The sequence below is a fragment of the Oncorhynchus masou genome, chromosome 14 (genome assembly GCF_036934945.1).
Source record: "Oncorhynchus masou masou isolate Uvic2021 chromosome 14, UVic_Omas_1.1, whole genome shotgun sequence".
Lineage (NCBI taxonomy): Eukaryota > Metazoa > Chordata > Actinopteri > Salmoniformes > Salmonidae > Oncorhynchus > Oncorhynchus masou.
The window spans coordinates 15,289,602-15,312,378 of record NC_088225.1 but is presented as its reverse complement, the minus strand read 5'-3'; the positions used below and the strand labels follow the sequence as shown (position 1 = coordinate 15,312,378).

Sequence of the window (22,777 nt, the reverse complement as noted above, 5' to 3'; positions counted from 1 at the left end):
TGTATTTTGTATCAGTTATTTCATGTACCGCGATTCATTCATTAAAAACATGAGTAACCACCACGCTGCATTTCGGTCCGACTTTCTTGCGACAAACGAAAGAACGCCTTTACAGAATCACCCATCACACACGGACTGAGCGGCGTGGTAACAGGCAGCGACAGCAGGAGCAGCGAAGGAGTGACGTTATGGACAGTAGAAGTATGGAGTATACGACATGGGAGGAAATAGACAGGTGGGCGGTCGACCCAGAGAGAGTGCCGGAGCCCGCCTGGGATTCGCTGGAGCAGTGCGAAGAGGGCTATAGGAGAATGGAGTTGGAGAGGCAATCACGACGGCGCAGAGGAAAGCCGGAATCAGCCCCAAAAATTTATTGGGGGGCTTACAGGGAGTATGGCTACGCCAGGTAGGAGACCTGCGCAAACTCCCTGTGCTTACCGGGGGGCTAGAGAGACCGGGCAGGCACCGTGTTATGCAGTGGTGCGCAAGGTGTCCCCAGTGCGGGTGCATAGCCCGGTGCGGTATATTCCAGCTCCGCGTATCGGCCGGGCTAGATTGAGCGTCGAGCCAAATGCCATGAAGCCGGCTCTACGCATCTGGTCCCCAGTGCGTCTCCTTGGGCCGGCTTACATGGCACCAGCCTTGCGCTCGGTGTCTCCGGTTCGCCTACATAGCCCAGTGCGGGCTATTCCACCTCGCCACACTGGCAGGGCGACCGAGAGTATTCAACCGGGTAAGGTTGGGCAGGCTCGGTGCTCAAGAGCTCCAGTGCGCCTGCACGGTCCGGTCTATCCAGTACCACCTCCACACCCCAGCCCTCCGGTAGCAGCTCCCGCACCAGGCTTCCTGTGCGTGTCCTCGGCCCAATACCACCAGTGCCAGCACCCACGCATCAGGCCTACAGTGCACTTCTCCTCTCCTGCGCTGTCGGAGCCTTCCTCCTCTACAGCGCTGCTGGAGTCTCCTGTCTGTTCAGCGCTATCAGAGCCTTTCTCCTCTCCTGCGCTACCGGAGTCTCCCGCCTGTTCAGCGCTTCTAGAGCCTTCCTCCTCTACAGCGCTGCCGGAGCCTCCTGCCTGCATGGAGCAGCTAGAGCTGTCAGTCTGCATGGAGCAGCCAGAGCTGTCAGTCTGCTTGGAGCAGCCAGAGCTGCCAGTCTGCATGGAGCTGCCAGTCTGCATGGGCTGCCAGTCTGCAAGGAGCTGCCAGTCTGCAAGGAGCTGCCAGTCTGCATGGAGCAGCTAGAGCTGCCAGTCTGCATGGAGCAGCTAGAGCTGTCAGTCTGCATGGAGCAGCCAGAGCTGTCAGTCTGCTTGGAGCAGCCAGAGCTGCCAGTCTGCATGGAGTTGCCAGTCTGCAAGGAGCTGCCAGTCTGCAAGGAGCTGCCAGTCTGCAAGGAGCTGCCAGTCTGCAGGGAGCTGCCAGTCGGCAAGGAGCTGCCAAAGCTGTTAGTCTGCATGGAACAGTCAGAGCTGTCAGTCTGCAAGAAGCCGCCAGAGCTGTCAATCTGCATGGAGCAGCCAGAGCGGCCAGTCAGCATGGAGCAGCCAGAGCCGTCAGTCAGCATGAAGCAGCCAGAGCCGTCAGTCTGCCAGGATCCGCCAGTCAGCCAGACTCTTCCAGATCTGCCAGTCAGCCAGACTCTTCCAGATCTGCCAGTCAGCCAGACTCTTCCAGATCTGCCAGTCAGCCAGACTCTTTCAGCTCTGCCAGTCAGCCAGACTCTTCCAGATCTGCCAGTCAGCCAGACTCTTCCAGATCTGCCAGTCGGCCAGGATCTTCCAGATCTGCTAGTCAACCAGACTCTTCCAGATCTGCTAGTCAACCAGACTCTTCCAGATCTGCTAGTCAACCAGACTCTTCCAGATCCACCAGTCAGCCAGGATCTGCCAGAACTGCCAGCCAGCCAGGATCTGCCGGATTCAACTGCCTGGCTGGGCTTCCTCTCAGTGCTGGGCTGCCCCTCAGTCCCGAGCTGCCCCTCAGTCCCGAGCTTCCCTTCAGTCCCGAGCTTCCCCTCAGTCCCGAGCTGCCCCTCAGTCCCGAGCTGCCCTCAGTCACGAGCTACTCCTCAGTTCAGTGGGGTTCTGGGTGAGGACTATTAGGCCATGGTCGGCGGCAAGGGTGGATTATCCCAGGACGCAAGGGGAGGAACTATGACATTTATGGAGTGGGGTCCACGTCCCGAGCGGAACCGCCACCATGGACAGACGCCCACCCGGACCCTCCCTATGGTTTTGAGGTGCATCCGGGAGTCCCCACCTTAGGGGGGGTTCTGTCACGCCTTGGTCTTAGTATTTTGTGTTTTAGTTAATTAGTTGGTCAGGCCAGGGTGTGACATGGGTTTATGTTATTGTGTTGTCGTATTGTTTTTTTTTGTAGGCATTGGGATTGTGGTTGATTAGGGGTGTGTTTAGTTTAGGTTTGGCTGCCTTAGGCGTTTCTCAATCAGAGTCAGGTGATTCTTGTTGTCTCTGATGGGGAACCGTATTTAGGTAGCCTGGGTTTCACTGTGTATTTCGTGGGTGATTGTTCCTGTCTCTGTGTAGTTTCACCAGATAGGCTGTAATTAGGTTTCACGTTCCGTTTTGTATTTTGTATCAGTTATTTCATGTACCGCGATTCATTCATTAAAAACATGAGTAACCACCACGCTGCATTTCGGTCCGACTTTCTTGCGACAAACGAAGAACGCCTTTACAGAATCACCCACCACACACGGACCGAGCGGCGTGGTAACAGGCAGCGACAGCAGGAGCAGCGAAGGGAGGACGTTATGGACAGTAGAAGTATGGAGTATACGACATGGGAGGAAATAGACAGGTGGGCGGTCGACCCAGAGAGAGTGCCGGAGCCCGCCTGGGATTCGCTGGAGCAGTGCGAAGAGGGCTATAGGAGAATGGAGTTGGAGAGGCAATCACGACGGCGCAGAGGAAAGCCCGGGAATCAGCCCCAAAAATTTATTGGGGGGCTTACAGGGAGTATGGCTACGCCAGGTAGGAGACCTGCGCAAACTCCCTGTGCTTACCGGGGCTAGAGAGACCGGGCAGGCACCGTGTTATGCAGTGGTGCGCAAGGTGTCCCCAGTGCGGGTGCATAGCCCGGTGCGGTATATTCCAGCTCCGCGTATCGGCCGGGCTAGATTGAGCGTCGAGCCAAATGCCATGAAGCCGGCTCTACGCATCTGGTCCCCAGTGCGTCTCCTTGGGCCGGCTTACATGGCACCAGCCTTGCGCTCGGTGTCTCCGGTTCGCCTACATAGCCCAGTGCGGGCTATTCCACCTCGCCACACTGGCAGGGCGACCGAGAGTATTCAACCGGGTAAGGTTGGGCAGGCTCGGTGCTCAAGAGCTCCAGTGCGCCTGCACGGTCCGGTCTATCCAGTACCACCTCCACACCCCAGCCCTCCGGTAGCAGCTCCCCGCACCAGGCTTCCTGTGCGTGTCCTCGGCCCAATACCACCAGTGCCAGCACCACGCATCAGGCCTACAGTGCACTTCTCCTCTCCTGCGCTGTCGGAGCCTTCCTCCTCTACAGCGCTGCTGGAGTCTCCTGTCTGTTCAGCGCTATCAGAGCCTTTCTCCTCTCCTGCGCTACCGGAGTCTCCCGCCTGTTCAGCGCTTCTAGAGCCTTCCTCCTCTACAGCGCTGCCGGAGCCTCCTGCCTGCATGGAGCAGCTAGAGCTGTCAGTCTGCATGGAGCAGCCAGAGCTGTCAGTCTGCTTGGAGCAGCCAGAGCTGCCAGTCTGCATGGAGCTGCCAGTCTGCATGGAGCTGCCAGTCTGCAAGGAGCTGCCAGTCTGCAAGGAGCTGCCAGTCTGCATGGAGCAGCTAGAGCTGCCAGTCTGCATGGAGCAGCTAGAGCTGTCAGTCTGCATGGAGCAGCCAGAGCTGTCAGTCTGCTTGGAGCAGCCAGAGCTGCCAGTCTGCATGGAGTTGCCAGTCTGCAAGGAGCTGCCAGTCTGCAAGGAGCTGCCAGTCTGCAAGGAGCTGCCAGTCTGCAGGGAGCTGCCAGTCGGCAAGGAGCTGCCAAAGCTGTTAGTCTGCATGGAACAGTCAGAGCTGTCAGTCTGCAAGAAGCCGCCAGAGCTGTCAATCTGCATGGAGCAGCCAGAGCGGCCAGTCAGCATGGAGCAGCCAGAGCCGTCAGTCAGCATGAAGCAGCCAGAGCCGTCAGTCTGCCAGGATCCGCCAGTCAGCCAGACTCTTCCAGATCTGCCAGTCAGCCAGACTCTTCCAGATCTGCCAGTCAGCCAGACTCTTCCAGATCTGCCAGTCAGCCAGACTCTTTCAGCTCTGCCAGTCAGCCAGACTCTTCCAGATCTGCCAGTCAGCCAGACTCTTCCAGATCTGCCAGTCGGCCAGGATCTTCCAGATCTGCTAGTCAACCAGACTCTTCCAGATCTGCTAGTCAACCAGACTCTTCCAGATCTGCTAGTCAACCAGACTCTTCCAGATCCACCAGTCAGCCAGGATCTGCCAGAACTGCCAGCCAGCCAGGATCTGCCGGATTCAACTGCCTGGCTGGGCTTCCTCTCAGTGCTGGGCTGCCCCTCAGTCCCGAGCTGCCCCTCAGTCCCGAGCTTCCCTTCAGTCCCGAGCTTCCCCTCAGTCCCGAGCTGCCCCTCAGTCCCGAGCTGCCCCTCAGTCACGAGCTACTCCTCAGTTCAGTGGGGTTCTGGGTGAGGACTATTAGGCCATGGTCGGCGGCAAGGGTGGATTATCCCAGGACGCGAAGGGGAGGAACTATGACATTTATGGAGTGGGGTCCACGTCCCGAGCCGGAACCGCCACCATGGACAGACGCCCACCCGGACCTCCCTATGGTTTTGAGGTGCATCCGGGAGTCCCCACCTTAGGGGGGGTTCTGTCACGCCTTGGTCTTAGTATTTTGTGTTTTAGTTAATTAGTTGGTCAGGCCAGGGTGTGACATGGGTTTATGTTATTGTGTTGTCGTATTGTTTTTTTTGTAGGCATTGGGATTGTGGTTGATTAGGGGTGTGTTTAGTTTAGGTTTGGCTGCCTTAGGCGTTTCTCAATCAGAGTCAGGTGATTCTTGTTGTCTCTGATGGGGAACCGTATTTAGGTAGCCTGGGTTTCACTGTGTATTTCGTGGGTGATTGTTCCTGTCTCTGTGTAGTTTCACCAGATAGGCTGTAATTAGGTTTCACGTTTTGTTGTTTTGTATTTTGTATCAGTTATTTCATGTACCGCGATTCATTCATTAAAAACATGAGTAACCACCACGCTGCATTTCGGTCCGACTTTCTTGCGACAAACGAAGAACGCCTTTACAGAATCACCCACCACACACGGACCGAGCGGCGTGGTAACAGGCAGCGACAGCAGGAGCAGCGAAGGGAGGACGTTATGGACAGTAGAAGTATGGAGTATACGACATGGGAGGAAATAGACAGGTGGGCGGTCGACCCAGAGAGAGTGCCGGAGCCCGCCTGGGATTCGCTGGAGCAGTGCGAAGAGGGCTATAGGAGAATGGAGTTGGAGAGGCAATCACGACGGCGCAGAGGAAAGCCCGGGAATCAGCCCCAAAAATTTATTGGGGGGCTTACAGGGAGTATGGCTACGCCAGGTAGGGAGACCTGCGCAAACTCCCTGTGCTTACCGGGGGCTAGAGAGACCGGGCAGGCACCGTGTTATGCAGTGGTGCGCAAGGTGTCCCCAGTGCGGGTGCATAGCCCGGTGCGGTATATTCCAGCTCCGCGTATCGGCCGGGCTAGATTGAGCGTCGAGCCAAATGCCATGAAGCCGGCTCTACGCATCTGGTCCCCAGTGCGTCTCCTTGGGCCGGCTTACATGGCACCAGCCTTGCGCTCGGTGTCTCCGGTTCGCCTACATAGCCCAGTGCGGGCTATTCCACCTCGCCACACTGGCAGGGCGACCGAGAGTATTCAACCGGGTAAGGTTGGGCAGGCTCGGTGCTCAAGAGCTCCAGTGCGCCTGCACGGTCCGGTCTATCCAGTACCACCTCCACACCCCAGCCCTCCGGTAGCAGCTCCCCGCACCAGGCTTCCTGTGCGTGTCCTCGGCCCAATACCACCAGTGCCAGCACCACGCATCAGGCCTACAGTGCACTTCTCCTCTCCTGCGCTGTCGGAGCCTTCCTCCTCTACAGCGCTGCTGGAGTCTCCTGTCTGTTCAGCGCTATCAGAGCCTTTCTCCTCTCCTGCGCTACCGGAGTCTCCCGCCTGTTCAGCGCTTCTAGAGCCTTCCTCCTCTACAGCGCTGCCGGAGCCTCCTGCCTGCATGGAGCAGCTAGAGCTGTCAGTCTGCATGGAGCAGCCAGAGCTGTCAGTCTGCTTGGAGCAGCCAGAGCTGCCAGTCTGCATGGAGCTGCCAGTCTGCATGGAGCTGCCAGTCTGCAAGGAGCTGCCAGTCTGCAAGGAGCTGCCAGTCTGCATGGAGCAGCTAGAGCTGCCAGTCTGCATGGAGCAGCTAGAGCTGTCAGTCTGCATGGAGCAGCCAGAGCTGTCAGTCTGCTTGGAGCAGCCAGAGCTGCCAGTCTGCATGGAGTTGCCAGTCTGCAAGGAGCTGCCAGTCTGCAAGGAGCTGCCAGTCTGCAAGGAGCTGCCAGTCTGCAGGGAGCTGCCAGTCGGCAAGGAGCTGCCAAAGCTGTTAGTCTGCATGGAACAGTCAGAGCTGTCAGTCTGCAAGAAGCCGCCAGAGCTGTCAATCTGCATGGAGCAGCCAGAGCGGCCAGTCAGCATGGAGCAGCCAGAGCCGTCAGTCAGCATGAAGCAGCCAGAGCCGTCAGTCTGCCAGGATCCGCCAGTCAGCCAGACTCTTCCAGATCTGCCAGTCAGCCAGACTCTTCCAGATCTGCCAGTCAGCCAGACTCTTCCAGATCTGCCAGTCAGCCAGACTCTTTCAGCTCTGCCAGTCAGCCAGACTCTTCCAGATCTGCCAGTCAGCCAGACTCTTCCAGATCTGCCAGTCGGCCAGGATCTTCCAGATCTGCTAGTCAACCAGACTCTTCCAGATCTGCTAGTCAACCAGACTCTTCCAGATCTGCTAGTCAACCAGACTCTTCCAGATCCACCAGTCAGCCAGGATCTGCCAGAACTGCCAGCCAGCCAGGATCTGCCGGATTCAACTGCCTGGCTGGGCTTCCTCTCAGTGCTGGGCTGCCCCTCAGTCCCGAGCTGCCCCTCAGTCCCGAGCTTCCCTTCAGTCCCGAGCTTCCCCTCAGTCCCGAGCTGCCCCTCAGTCCCAGCTGCCCCTCAGTCACGAGCTACTCCTCAGTTCAGTGGGGTTCTGGGTGAGGACTATTAGGCCATGGTCGGCGGCAAGGGTGGATTATCCCAGGACGCGAAGGGGAGGAACTATGACATTTATGGAGTGGGGTCCACGTCCCGAGCCGGAACCGCCACCATGGACAGACGCCCACCCGGACCCTCCCTATGGTTTTGAGGTGCATCCGGGAGTCCCCACCTTAGGGGGGGTTCTGTCACGCCTTGGTCTTAGTATTTTGTGTTTTAGTTAATTAGTTGGTCAGGCCAGGGTGTGACATGGGTTTATGTTATTGTGTTGTCGTATTGTTTTTTTTGTAGGCATTGGGATTGTGGTTGATTAGGGGTGTGTTTAGTTTAGGTTTGGCTGCCTTAGGCGTTTCTCAATCAGAGTCAGGTGATTCTTGTTGTCTCTGATGGGGAACCGTATTTAGGTAGCCTGGGTTTCACTGTGTATTTCGTGGGTGATTGTTCCTGTCTCTGTGTAGTTTCACCAGATAGGCTGTAATTAGGTTTCACGTTCCGTTTTGTTGTTTTGTATTTTGTATCAGTTATTTCATGTACCGCGATTCATTCATTAAAAACATGAGTAACCACCACGCTGCATTTCGGGTCCGACTTTCTTGCGACAAACGAAGAACGCCTTTACAGAATCACCCACCACACACGGACCGAGCGGCGTGGTAACAGGCAGCGACAGCAGGAGCAGCGAAGGGGAGGACGTTATGGACAGTAGAAGTATGGAGTATACGACATGGGAGGAAATAGACAGGTGGGCGGTCGACCCAGAGAGAGTGCCGGAGCCCGCCTGGGATTCGCTGGAGCAGTGCGAAGAGGGCTATAGGAGAATGGAGTTGGAGAGGCAATCACGACGGCGCAGAGGAAAGCCCGGGAATCAGCCCCAAAAATTTATTGGGGGGGCTTACAGGGAGTATGGCTACGCCAGGTAGGAGACCTGCGCAAACTCCCTGTGCTTACCGGGGCTAGAGAGACCGGGCAGGCACCGTGTTATGCAGTGGTGCGCAAGGTGTCCCCAGTGCGGGTGCATAGCCCGGTGCGGTATATTCCAGCTCCGCGTATCGGCCGGGCTAGATTGAGCGTCGAGCCAAATGCCATGAAGCCGGCTCTACGCATCTGGTCCCCAGTGCGTCTCCTTGGGCCGGCTTACATGGCACCAGCCTTGCGCTCGGTGTCTCCGGTTCGCCTACATAGCCCAGTGCGGGCTATTCCACCTCGCCACACTGGCAGGGCGACCGAGAGTATTCAACCGGGTAAGGTTGGGCAGGCGGTCTATCCAGTACCACCTCCACACCCCAGCCCTCCGGTAGCAGCTCCCCGCACCAGGCTTCCTGTGCGTGTCTTCGGCCCAATACCAGTGCCAGCACCAGGCATCAGTCCTACAGTGCGCCTCGCCTCTCCTGCGCTGTCGGAGGCTCCCGCCTGTTCAGCGCTTCTAGAGCCTTCCTCCTCTACAGCGCTGCCGGAGCCTCCTGCCTGTTCGGAGCAGCCTGAGCTGCCAGTCTGCATGGAGCAGCTAGAGCTGCCAGTCTGCATGGAGCAGCCAGAGCTGCCAGTCTGCATGGAGCAGCCAGAGCTGCCAGTCTGCATGGAGCAGCCAGAGCTGCCAGTCTGCATGGAGCAGCTAGAGCTGCCAGTCTGCATGGAGCTGCCAGTCTGCATGGAGCTGCCAGTCTGCATGGAACTGCCAGTCTGCAAGGAGCTGCCAGTCTGCAAGGAGCTGCCAGTCTGCAAGAGCTGCCAGTCTGCAAGGAGTTGCCAGTCTGCATGGAGTTGCCAGTCTGCATGGAGTTGCCAGTCTGCAAGGAGCTACCAGTCTGCAAGGAGCTGCCAGTCTACAAGGAGCTGCCAGTCTGCAAGGAGCTGCCAGTCTGCATGGAGCTGCCAGTCGGCAAGGAGATGCCAAAGCTGTTAGTCTGCATGGAACAGTCAGAGCTGTCAGTCTGTAAGAAGCCGCCAGAGCTGTCAATCTGCATGGAGCAGCCAGAGCCGCCAGTCAGCATGGAGCAGCCAGAGCCGTCAGTCAGCATGAAGCAGCCAGAGCCGTCAGTCTGCCAGGATCCGCCAGTCAGCCAGACTCTTCCAGATCTGTCAGTCAGCCAGACTCTTACAGGTCTGCCAGTCAGCCAGACTCTTCCAGATCTGCCAGTCAGCCAGACTCTTCCAGATCTGCCAGTCAGCCAGACTCTTCCAGATCTGCCAGTCAGCCAGACTCTTCAAGATCTGCCAGTGATCTTGATCTGCCAGTCAGCCAGCCAGAGCCAGACTCTTCCAGATCTGCCAGTCAGACTCTTTCAGATCTGCCAGTCAGCCAGACTCTTCCAGATCCAGTCAACCAGACTCTTCCCAGACTCTCCAGATCCAGATCTGCCAGATCCGCCAGTCAGCCAGGATCTGCCAGAACCGCCAGCCAGCCAGGATCTGCCGGATTCAACTGCCTGGCTGGGCTTCCTCTCAGTGCTGGGCTGCCCCTCAGTCCCGAGCTTCCCTTCAGTCCCGAGCTTCCCCTCAGTCCCGAGCTGCTTCAGTCCCGAGCTGCCCCTCAGTCCCGAGCTGCCCCTCAGTCATGAGCTACTCCTCAGTTCAGTGGGGTTCTGGGTGAGGACTATTAGGCCATGGTCGGCGGCGAGGGTGGATTATCCCAGGACGCGAAGGGGAGGAACTATGACATTTATGGAGTGGGGTCCACGTCCCGAGCCGGAACCGCCACCATGGACAGACGCCCACCCGGACCCTCCCTATGGTTTTGAGGTGCGTCCGGGAGTCCGCACCTTAGGGGGGGGTTCTGTCACGCCTTGGTCTTAGTATTTAGTGTTTTAGTTAATTAGTTGGTCAGGCCAGGGTGTGACATGGGTTTATGTTATTGTGTTGTCGTATTGTTTTTTTTGTAGGCATTGGGATTGTGGTTGATTCGGGGTGTGTTTAGTTTAGGTTTGGTTGCCTGAGGCGGTTCTCAATCAGAGTCAGGTGATTCTTGTTGTCTCTGATAGGGAACCGTATTTAGGTAGCCTGGGTTTCACTGTGTATTTCGTGGGTGATTGTTCCTGTCTCTGTGTAGTTTCACCAGATAGGCTGTAATTAGGTTTCACGTTCCGTTTTGTTGTTTTGTATTTATTAGTTATTTCATGTATAGTTCCGTTTTTTCTTCATTAAAAAACATGAGTAACCAACACGCTGCATTTCGGTCCGACTCTCATTCAACAAACGAAGAACGCCGTTACAATGGCAAGCCTAAATACGTACAGGAGTAAAAAGGTGCTTAACAAGTCAATAAGTTGCATGGACTCACTCTGTGTTCAATAATAGTGTTGACATGATTTTATAAGTAGTGAATATCAAGCACAGATCCAACCACAAAGACCAGGGAGGTTTTCCTGTGCCTCACAAAGAAGAGAACCTATTGGTAGTTGGGTGTTAACAATAAAAGCAGACATTGAGTGACCTAGTTACAGTTGTGACTTAAATTGTCTTGACAATCTATGGCAAGGTATGACAATGGCTGTCTAGCAATGATCAACAACCAACTTGACAGAGCATGAAGAAGTTTATATTTATATTGCAAATATTGTACAATCCAGGTGTGCACAGCTCTTAGAGACTTACCCAGAAATACTCACAGCTGTAATCACTTGCAAAGACGTTTCTAACATGTATTGACTCAGGGGTGTGAATATTTATGTAAATTAGATCATTCTGTATTTCATTTTCAAGACATTTACAAAAATGTACTACAAAAAATATATATACAGGTATATTCTTTTCACTTTGTGTATTGTGTAGAGATGGGTGAGATTTTAAAAAAATCTATTGAATCCATTTTGAATTTAGGCTGTGCCTCAACAAAATGTGGAATAAGTCAAGGGGTATGAATACTTCCTGAAGGAACTGTTTCTCCCTTGGCTCCACACACACACACTGATAGGTTGTATCGCTACACATCACTGCATTGGAAGAGCAGTGGTGGCCCCTCTTCATGACAGGTTGGCCCCTCCAGAGAACACCCCATTTCCCAGACTGCCTTGGTTGGACTAATCCCTCATGCTTCCAATCCATCCCTTCCTCCTCCTCTTCTCTCAGCATCTCTCCATCCATACCATGTAATGTCCACCTCTAACCATCAGCTTGCTTTAACCTCCTCTCTGTCTGTGTCCTACCTGTTTGACCCTGTAGGGGGCACACTGTCCCGGCACGCCTCTCTGCCCACCCAGCGCCACCAGCTCCTCTCCAGAGCCCCCCTCTCCTCCAGCCTGAGCTCAGCCCCCCAGACCGACGACTCCTACACACTGTATACCCCCAACAATCCCCACCTGGCCCTACCCCACACCATCGGCCTCAGCGCCAATCCAGGTATATACACACACACCCTTATACATGCACTCAGAGGACAGACGCACATTGAAACCTGTATACGGTACTCAGCCCCCTAACCAGCCAGACAACTCCCCCACCACTGTGAACCGTGGTGAGGCCACAAGGACACCTATGTTCGCCCCCTCTAAACCCCTCTCATGCTCAGGCCCAGCCAATCCCCAGTGCTGCTCCGTGGACCATGGTACCCCCATGGCCCAACAGTGTTGTTATGTCTGATAGGTCGGCCTCCCAGCAGCCTCTCTCAGCCTGGTTGTCCCCTGGAGGACATCTGGGTGCTCAGGAACTCACACACCGCTGGTAAGAGTCCCTCCACTGTCCCCCCATGACAATAGCTGGCTGTCTCTGTCCCCTGTTCCCATGCTCTCTTTGTCATGTGCCAGCTTCAAACTGAGCTTCCCATAGCTCCTGCTGCTCTCCCTGCTGCCACAAGATGGGACCACCAGGAAACCTCTGTTCCAGTGACCAAAAAAAAGCGACAGTTTCGACAGTCTACAGGACACTGCAAGCTGAATAGGTGCCCTGTGTACTCTGCTGTAGGAATTTTCATTTGTGGATGACCTTTCATCTGTCCTACTGCAGGACTGTAGTTGTAGTTTAGCCCTGTAGTTCTGTAGTTCTGTATCCTTGGCTGTTGTTGCTCTATGCCTGCAGCTCCGCTCCACCATGCAACCATCTCCCTTGGCTTCGTATGGCAGCAAATGACATCCTGTCCTGGCCTGTGCCACCCCCCCTGATCTGTGATGACTTGGCTGGCTCAGTGACAGGGTCCACAGCCCCAACCTCTGCCATCCTCTGCCAGCTTCAGTTAGAATCATGTGGATGTGTGTGTGACTGTGTTGACGTGAGCTCTGGAAGGACGCAGAGGGGAGGTATCTCATTTTGCTCTCCCTCTTGCTGTCCAGCCACCACGGTTGTCTTTAATGTCCCTCACTTCTATCTCTCTCTTTCTCTTCTCCCTCTCTCCATCCTCCTCTCCTGTGGTCCTATCTAGCAGGTGACAGGAACAGTGTAGGGAGTACGGGCAGTGTGGGCAGCACCCGTAGTGCTGGGAGTGGACAGAGCACAGAGAGTAACACTGCCCTCAACGGACAACACCACCAGACCACCGCACTCCCAGACACAGCCAAAGTACTGGACCAATTTTTATTTCAGCTTTATTTATCCTGGCTAGTCTTATTGAGATTGATAACAATGCTAAAATAATTGCAAATCTTACTCACAGCTATGAACCGAGGAAATGTGATATTGTGATTTACTGTCTTTGTATGTAGTGCCAGTCAACATATTGTTTATTCCTGTGCTCTCTGTAACTTGTCTTGTGCTCTGTTTTGATGTGCAGCCATCACCCTCTGCTGGTGACTCAGGGCAACCAGTCCCCAATAAACAGCCTGACCTGACTGCAGGTAGGAATTCCAGCCCTTTCTCTCATTACTGTTACGTACCACAACATTTCTCCTGACACTTCACCTTTCTAGTTTGATTTGTGCTTATTGGTAGAAAACATCCTGAGCACCATTCATTTAACTCTCCAGTGTGTTTTCTTGTCTAGTGGTTCTGGGTGCTCCTCGGAGGCCGATGGTGAACATACAGAGACCAGGGGAACAGCAGTTTGTCTCCCCACAGTTTGTACGTCCTCAGCAGCTACTGGAGGGCAAGGTGAGACTCAGACAGGACAGGACAGACACAGGCCAGGCACAGGATAGGACAGAACAGGACAGGACAGGACAGAACAGGACAGGACAGGACAGACACAGGACAGACACAGGACAGAACAGAACAGAACAGAACAGTGTGTTTCTTGTCTAGTGGTTCTGGGTGCTCCTCGGAGGCCGATGGTGAACATACAGAGACCAGGGGAACAGCAGTTTGTCTCCCCACAGTTTGTACGTCCTCAGCAGCTACTGGAGGGCAAGGTGAGACTCAGACAGGACAGACACAGGACAGACACAGGACAGGACAGGACAGGACAGGGACAGGACAGACACAGGCCAGGCACAGGATAGGACAGACACAGGCCAGGCACAGGACAGGACAGACACAGGACAGGACAGGACAGGACAGAACAGGACAGACACAGGACAGGACAGACACAGGACAGGACAGGAAAGACACAGGACAGGACAGACACAAGACAGGACAGACACAGGCCAGATACAGGATAGGACAGACACAGGACAGAACAGACACAGGCCAGATACAGGATAGGACAGACACAGGCCAGGACAGGACAGAACAGAACAGACACAGGCCAGATACAGGATAGGACAGACACAGGACAGACACAGGACAGGACAGACACAGGCCAGATACAGGATAGGACAGACACAGGACAGGCACAGGCCAGGCACAGGATAGGACAGACACAGGACAGGACAGAACAGGACAGACACAGGACAGGACAGGAAAGACACAGGACAGGACAGACACAAAACAGGACAGAACAGGACAGGACAGACACAGGACAGGACAGGGACAGGACAGACACAGGCCAGGCACAGGACAGGACAGGACAGAACAGACACAGGACAGGACAGACACAGGCCAGGCACAGGATAGGACAGACACAGGACAGGACAGACACAGGCCAGGACAGGACAGAACAGAACAGACACAGGACAGGACAGGACAGGACAGACACAGGACAGGCACAGGATAGGACAGACACAGGACAGGACAGGACAGACACAGGACAGGACAGGACAGACACAGACCAGGCACAGGATAGGACAGACACAAGACAGAACAGACACAGGCCAGATACAGGATAGGACAGACACAGGCCAGATACAGGATAGGACAGACACAGGATAGGACAGACACAGGCCAGGACAGGACAGACACAGGACAGGACAGGACAGGAAAGACACAGGACAGGACAGACACAGGACAGGACAGACACAGGACAGGACAGACACAGGACAGGACAGACACAGGACAGACACAGGCCAGGCACAGGACAGGACAGAACTAACACAGGACAGACACAGGACAGACACAGGACAGACACAGGACAGGACAGAACAGAACAGAACAGTGTGTTTCTTGTCTAGTGGTTCTGGGTGCTCCTCGGAGGCCGATGGTGAACATACAGAGACCAGGGGAACAGCAGTTTGTCTCCCCACAGTTTGTACGTCCTCAGCAGCTACTGGAGGGCAAGGTGAGACTCAGACAGGACAGGACAGACACAGGCCAGGCACAGGATAGGACAGAACAGGACAGGACAGGACAGGACAGACACAGGACAGGACAGAACAGAACAGACACAGAACAGGACAGGACAGACACAGGACAGAACAGAACAGACACAGGACAGGACAGACACAGGACAGGACAGGAAAGACACAGGACAGGACAGACACAAGACAGGACAGAACAGGACAGGACAGACACAAGACAGGACAGGACAGAACAGACACAGAACAGGACAGGACAGACACCGGACAGGACAGAACAGACACAGGACAGGACAGACACAGGACAGGACAGACACAGGACAGGACAGGAAAGACACAGGACAGGACAGACACAGGACAGGACAGGAAAGACACAGGACAGGACAGACACAAGACAGGACAGAACAGGACAGGACAGAACAGACACAGATCAGGACAGGACAGGACAGAACAGACACCGGACAGGACAGGACAGAACAGAACAGACACAGGACAGGACAGACACAGGACAGGAAATATTGTCCATGTTTGCCACACATTACAACTCATGAATGTATTTTTCTGTGTACTCTGTATGCCACAGTGAAATACATGTATCTATTAAAAGACAGGAGGACAGTGAATAGACCAGTAGTTGATGTTAATGTGAAACTCAACCACTCCCCTCTGGTGTAGGATGCAGAGGCCATCTACCAGTGGCTGAGTGACTTCCAGTTGGAGCAGTACACTGGGAACTTCATTACGGCCGGCTACGACGTCCCCACCATCAGCAGGATGACCCCAGAGGACCTGACGGCCATCGGCGTCACCAAGCCAGGCCACCGCAAGAAGATCTCAATGGAGATAGGAAACCTCAGCATCCCCGAGTGGCTGCCTGAATACATCCCGGTAAGGTCTTACTGATGCCTGTGTCTGTCTGTCTGTCTGTCTGCTTTTGTGTGCAAGTCAGGTTTTACATTAGTTTCATAAAGGTTTCAACTGTGTAGGTCTGACTGTGACTCTTCTCCTACTCCAGGCAGACCTGGGGGAGTGGCTGAGTACCATAGGCCTGCCTCAGTACCAAAGGAAGCTGTCAGAGAACGGCTATGACTCCATCAGCATCGTACGGGACCTGACCTGGGAGGACCTGCAGGAGATAGGCATCACCAAGCTGGGCCACCAGAAGAAGATGATGCTGGCCGTGAAGAAGCTGTGTGACATCCAGAGGGCCATCCTGGCTGCAGAATCTGGCCAGGGCACATTGCGCCGCAAGCCCCCTGGAGCCCTCCACCTGGTCACCATCGAGCCCCCTGACAGCACCTCCGACTGCCCCTCGCCCCACACCCCCAAGATGCTGACCTTCCAGGACAGCGAGCTGAGCGCTGAGCTGCAGACAGCCATGTCCAGCCACTACCAGGAGGGCCTGGCCATTAAGAGTGCTGTGGGTATGTCTCTGAGCCAAGAGAGCATCGACGCCCGGTCCAGGGGCTCAGGGCGCTCCCAGGACCCCCCCACGGCCTCCATCACTCCCCACAGCCTCTCACAGGAGAGCCTAGGCAGCAGCAGCACCTCCACCAGCCTCAGTGCTGACAGCAGCCCTGCCAAGGAGAGGAACATTCCAGAAGGCTGGGACCAGAGGTCCATACTACAGCAGCAGCTTCCCAAGCAGGTCCCCCTGGGGGCAGCCACCGTGTTCCAGTACCCAGCCATCCCAGCCAAGCCTAAAGTCCCTGGGTCTCACTCCCTAGGCTCCTCTCCCCAGGGCTCCCCGGCCCAGAGGGGCTTCAGCTACCTCCACTCCCACTGTGGCAGCACCGACCTGGGCCACGGCTCGCCCACCAAGCCCTTGGCACACACCTACCACGCCATGACCCTGGCCCCGCCTAAGAAGCGCAGCCAGAGCCTGACACGCTATGCCCTGTCAGACGGCGAACCAGACGAAGAGGATGATGACTTGGCTCCGCCCTCTAGCACCCTAGAGTCCTACGCCACCCTGACCCGCCGGCCCGGACGCAGCCAGCTGGCAGGCATGCAGATCACACCCGTAAAGTACGGCACTGTGGGGCGAAGCCAGTCCTTTGCCGTGCGCGCTCGTAAAAAGGGTCCCCCTCCAGCCCCACCCAAGAGACTGAGTTCGGTGAGCAGCAGCCTCAGCGTTGGGTCCACTGAGAATATGGCGCCCTCTCCTGGGGGGGTGGAGACAGACAGCCCAGGGAGCGTGAGGAGCATCGCAGCCTGTCTGGAGGCCTCCACTGAGGGGAAGAGCCTGTCTAGGCCCAGGCTGGACCTCCTCCAACCAGAGCCTCCCCTCCCCAGCCTCACCCCCTCAGGACTGGAGCCCAGAGAGGCCTCCGCAGGGATGAGGAGGAGGGTTCAGAGCGAATGTGTTCCAGCCCAGACCGACATCCCAGACCATTACCCAGACCCAGAGCGAGGGGTGAAGTCAGACTCTGAGGAGGAGGAACCTAAGGCACCGGGTTTGGATGGCTCCTCATCCCCTCACAATAGCTCCAGCGAGTGTATCCCCTTCGCCGAGGAGGGCAACCTCACCATCAAGCAGAGGCCCAAGGTGGGAGGGCCGCCCAGGGCCGAGAGCACTGTGGAGATCCCGGCAGACAAGAACGGGCCCACCAAGACAGGCCTAGAGGTGCCTGAGTTTAACCTGAAGGAGTCAGACACTGTGAAGCGGAGATACAAGCCTAAAGACCATGCTGGCAGCTCTCCCACCAGGGACAGTGAGGGCCAGATAGGGTCAGACTCCAGTCCAGGCAGCAGGCCCCAGTCCCAAAGCTGTGAGGCGGTGAGTCTGGTCAGTCTGAGGATCAGTGAGGCCAGTCTGGAGGGGCTGGAGAACCTAGCAGTGACAGGCACATCACTCAACCCCCCCGTCTCCCCCAAGCCTCACAGCTCCCATGGACCCCCCGTCACAGCCCCAAAACCGTCCCGACACAGTCTGGCTGCTGCTACAGGTAACTTATTACACGTGGAAGCTCATATGTCTTTTTATGTCTTTCTGTTTTTATCATCAATTCTGAGTTTCTGCTTTTGCTTCCTGTCCAACAGCCATAGTGCCGCCCACTATGACTGTCAATGTGGTACAGAGTCTTGCCTTCTCTGCCCCACCATCACCCACACCCAGCCGGTGTCCCCCAGCCCCAGGGCCTCAGTGCCAGGCAGCCCAGACAGGTCTGTGTGGTCGGCCCCAGGTCTGTGTGGTCGGCCCAGGCCCAGGGGTAGAGTCTGGCCCGGGGTTAGAGGTGGTGCAGCAGCAGAGGCTGGAGCAGACCAGCACCTCTCTGGAGGCAGCACTGCAGGCTGTGGAGAGAAAACTCACCCAGGAGGACAGCACTGACGGGTAAGAGAACACGATCAACACCTCGCCATTTCCTGTATTTACAGGCCATATACACTCTACTGTTTATGTGAACTGAAGTAGCATTCGTGCAACATTGTATCTGTCCCATTATGGTGTCTGTGAGCGCACTGGCAGCGCCATTGAGCCCATCTCCATTTTGAAGTAGTCCGTTTTCTTCTACTACTTCAGAGTTGGTAAACAAACTGAAAGGGTGCATACTGCAGCTGGAGTGTGTTGTCTGAACAGGTATAAAGTCAAGGTTGGTGATCTACTGTCACTTCAGTTATGGAATGTTTGCTCAGGTCCCACCTGATGACCTGGATGGAATTATATGATCCTTCCTTAACTTCAAAATGGTGAAAGTCCTCAATGGCGCTGCCCTTGATAGAACAGGCTTTTGAGCACTAGAGTCCTCTATCTATCTCCATGACGAAACCCTGCTTCTTTTTCCACCTCCTGACAGTGGGGATAACACAGTGAAGTCAGCGGGCAACATTCTGGATGACATTGGCAACATGTTTGATGACCTTGCTGACCAGCTAGATGCCATGCTGGACTAAGCCCTCTATCCACTCCAATGACCAGCCCACTGACCCTTGACCCTTCACCTCAGGAAGTACTAATGACCATGAGAGGGAGAATGGAGCAGGTCACCCCACCTAAGTGTTATCTCCGACCCCGACGCCCTTCAAACTTCAGACCAACCCCCACCACCAGACTAACAGAAAACATATGGGACTACATTGTAGGATGTGCCATGGAGTGGGATGGTTTTAATGAACAGTGTGGATCCAGCTCCCTCCTCCCTGCCTCCAAGTTGCCACTTCCTCTCCTTTCAACACCAGCACTTAACTCTGCTCTAGAGTGCTTTGCCATCAGTCACAACAACCCTGTTGGTTTCAACACAGGGCCTGACTGACTGTAGATACATGAGGGGTGGACAACATACTGTACCAGTACACTGTTGTATTGAGTTGTTTCATATAACATGAGTTAAACTGTGTTGTCCTTTTTATTCTACCCAACATCCTCCATTTCTTCATCGTGTTGGTGTGCCTTTCTTCCCCTCCTTTCTCACAACCTCCATCTCTGTGTAAAGTCATTGTTTGGCCGTAGAGGGAGAGAGAGACACAATGGGGAGAAGTGTTTTTATCCTGGCCTATAGAGGAACCATTCCTAGACAGAATATTACCATACAATACCATCAGTCATTTGACCTTTGTGTTTCACCATGTCTGACCATTTCAATTGGACCTTGTTGATATTTTCAATACTTGTATTTTATCCATTTTCTACCAAGTTGACCACAATGAAAGTGTTTGTCTTCCTCAAGGCAAGGTGCCAGTACGTTTGTGCTGTTAAAATCTTTAGTAATCATTCTTTAGTAATACAGAATGACTAGATGCTATATAATTTCTGGTTTTATGAAGCTATGTAAAACATTTGGAAGTGCTGGATGATATTGTTTATACAAAAAGGAAGAAGACCTTTGCTTTTCAAAGCATATTTAACTATCGTCACTGTCCACACTGTCAGTATAAGGAGTTATACGTGATTTGTACAGCCGAGGGATGACATGCAAGATATTAATAATGTACACTATTTTTTAAAGAAAAACAAACATTTTAATGTAGATTAGTCCAACTAGTATTTAAATGAGAGTATCTAAATATGTATATTGTATACTTATAGGTATATCTGGGAGCAAAATCATATTCAACCAAAGTTCTTTGTACAGATTTTCCTTCGATATTTTCAATATTTCCATAAAATGCAGAACCATTGTTAAGGGGTTCTGGTCTTCCTTATTGTAACATGAATGAAATTAATATCTACATGGTTATCAAAAATGGTCTGTTTGTTTCCCCTGTCCACCCAGCATTATATGGCTATGTTCCATATTTGGGCATGCTACAGTACTTCCAGCAGGGGGAATGAACTCTTCTATGATGTGTTTCTGTCTTCCTCATGAACTTTCAAATCATTAACCCTGACTGGTATGATTGTGTGGTGTCCTCTACTGTAAATGTTTGTGTTGTTTCAGTGTGAATGTGATCCCTGGCTGTAGCCTGGGTTTCATCTCTGTCCTTCTCAGGAATGTCCCACCTATTCAGTTCAAGCTGCTGTCACAATAAACACCTGTCTCTGTATTAGGGAGGAGGAACAGTGGTTCTGATCAGGTGGGGTGAAGGAGAACCTTGCGTGAATGTGAAAGAGGTCTGTGTCTCAGACAGAACTGAGACCTGCTAGAGGCACCTTATTTAAGATGTCTCTGTATTAGGGAGGAGGAACAGGGGTTCTGATCAGGTGGGGTGAAGGAGAACCTTGCGTGAATGTGAAAGAGGTCTGTGTCTCAGACAGAACTGAGACCTGCTAGAGGCACCTTATTTAAGATGGCTCTATGGATATATATTATACTGTCTTGAGTTATCAACATCTGTCCTTTTTCATCCAGCTGGGTCTTCATCTGGTTACAGTTAACCATTAAATATTCAAGTCTGATCCTGTTGACTTCTCATTCATTTATGGATTTAAATATCCAGAAGCCTTTTAAGAGTGGGTGCATTTCATCTACACCTTCATAGCACAGACATAGATTCCTAACATTTATGGTACTGTAGTCTTAATTTAAATGGAGAGTCATGGGACAACAATGGTGAGATCTACAATTTAATAGAGTATAGAAATAACATGAACAGTTAAAGAGCATGATAACACCCTCATACAATTCAATAGTCAAAATAGTGAATCTCACTGTCATTCTCCATACTGAACATACACATTTTGTGAAGCGCAGACATTTATATTCTTATTAAAGAAAGAAATTGTGTTTAAGTACATCTACGTAAACGTAAAAACCTCAAAGCATTTTGACAATGGCCATAAAGAAAAACTCTGAAATGAAAAGTATCGCAATATACAGTGATAATGGCAATGCTATGAACGGAAGGTTTTCAGCCTTCACATTTAATGAAGTAAGACTGGTATGGATGGACACTGCACCAACATGTCGTTCCCCATTGACTGACTGACTGTCAGTGGTTGTCGTTCTTCAGGTGTTTTGGTCCCTAAAAGGTTTGCAGATAATAGAATCTACCACACACCCAGAGCTGATTAATGAAGGTGCTGAAGGCAAAAATGAAAAAGTCTCTGCACACTTCCAGTCAGAAGACAATTTCTTCTGAAGCTCCACTGACCCAAAGCTCAGCTACATGAAAGACATTTGCATCTGACTGGAAGTGTGAAGAGGCTTGCTATTTGGTCCCTGAAGGATGATAGACTAGACAGGTATGTAAGTGTCTGGTCCCATTCAAAAATATTGTTTAATGTGTTTCAATGACTGATTAAGGTGTAGAGGAATGGCCATAAGAGAGACCTACTCCACTATACTGACAGGCACCAGGCTATGACCAGCAGGGACTTCCAGGGTCTTCTGGGCATATACACCCAGGTACAAGACACACACACACACACACACACAACCATTTCGACACGTGAAATGGAATAATTAAAAACTGATTTTCAAATCACAATACAAAGAATCTTATCTGATGTAGCTGTTTCCTTTCCAACATTGGCATTTTTGTCTAGATATTGTTAGCACATCATTTATAGCATCTGGAATATAATACAAATATGTGTGTATATATTGTACATACATATACCTGTATTCTCCCTCACCAATAGTTAAACTGCTGGTTTTAATGAGTCATAGAAAACATGGGGCTTAGAACAACCCCTCTCTCTCTCCGTCCCTCTCTCTCCTTCACTGACCTCTCTGTGAGTATCTACTGTATGTGGGTGTGTGCAGGGCGAGGTGCTCTATCTACAGGTTGCTGAACAGTTCATTTTTCTTGCTCCAGTCCATAGGCGGGGCCCTCTTGTTGGAGCGTTTCTGGTGAGCACGCTCCTTGACCTGCTGCAGGGACAGGTTCAGACCCGGGATGGCGCCCATGATCACTGGCTCAGACAACTGACCAACCAGGGAGGAAAGAGAGGGGTTAAAAGATAGTGTGAGAGAGGAGTAGAAGTCGAGATAGAAAGCACAAGAGACACAAGCCCTGTTTATACTTGGTTCTAAACATAAGTACTTTGTACTGATCTTGTCCGCATTCTGATTTTGCCAGCATATTTAGACAGGTGTAGATGACTAAAACACATTGTGAACTGATTGTGATCTGATCTTGCGTCACACAAGCAAGTGTAAACAGATCTGGATAGTGAAACCATTTAAATCATTATCCCGCCCTCTAAAATAATTGACAGGTGACGCCATTGACTTTATGGCATCAATGTATCTTAAAATAAATACATATTATTTTGAAAGAATATATGTCAAATCATTTTCATATAGGTCACAACTGGTCACAATGTGGACACGATAGAGGGATAAGAGATGTAGATGCAATGGCTACAATGTGGGCCCAATAAGAATGTGGATAAGATCACAACAAAGGACACATGTTAACACCAAGTATAAACGAGGCTAGTCAGAGAAGAAATTGATATTTTGATATTGTAGTAAAGCCCATTTTACAAGAGTGTGCTCAAATAATAGACACTATGCATTACTGTATAGATGGATACACATTCAGATCATGAGACTTTAGCTGCTTTATAATGCTGCTTCACATG

At 52.7% G+C, this 22,777-nt stretch overlaps 1 protein-coding gene and 1 pseudogene across 1 annotated transcript in view; one reads left to right on the top strand and one right to left on the bottom strand.

Moving 5' to 3' along the window:
- The window catches only part of LOC135554359 (caskin-2-like), a 69,215-nt pseudogene extending 48,571 nt beyond the window's left edge, over window positions 1-20,644 (top strand).
- Window positions 20,645-20,799: 155 nt separating this feature from the next.
- LOC135554362 (Na(+)/H(+) exchange regulatory cofactor NHE-RF1-like) overlaps window positions 20,800-22,777 on the bottom strand; it is a 33,683-nt gene continuing 31,705 nt past the window's right edge. The window contains exon 6 of the mRNA XM_064986629.1: window positions 20,800-22,115. Coding sequence (XP_064842701.1) covers window positions 21,969-22,115 — 147 coding nt within the window. The 3' untranslated portion in view covers window positions 20,800-21,968. The remainder of the gene's footprint in view (window positions 22,116-22,777) is intronic.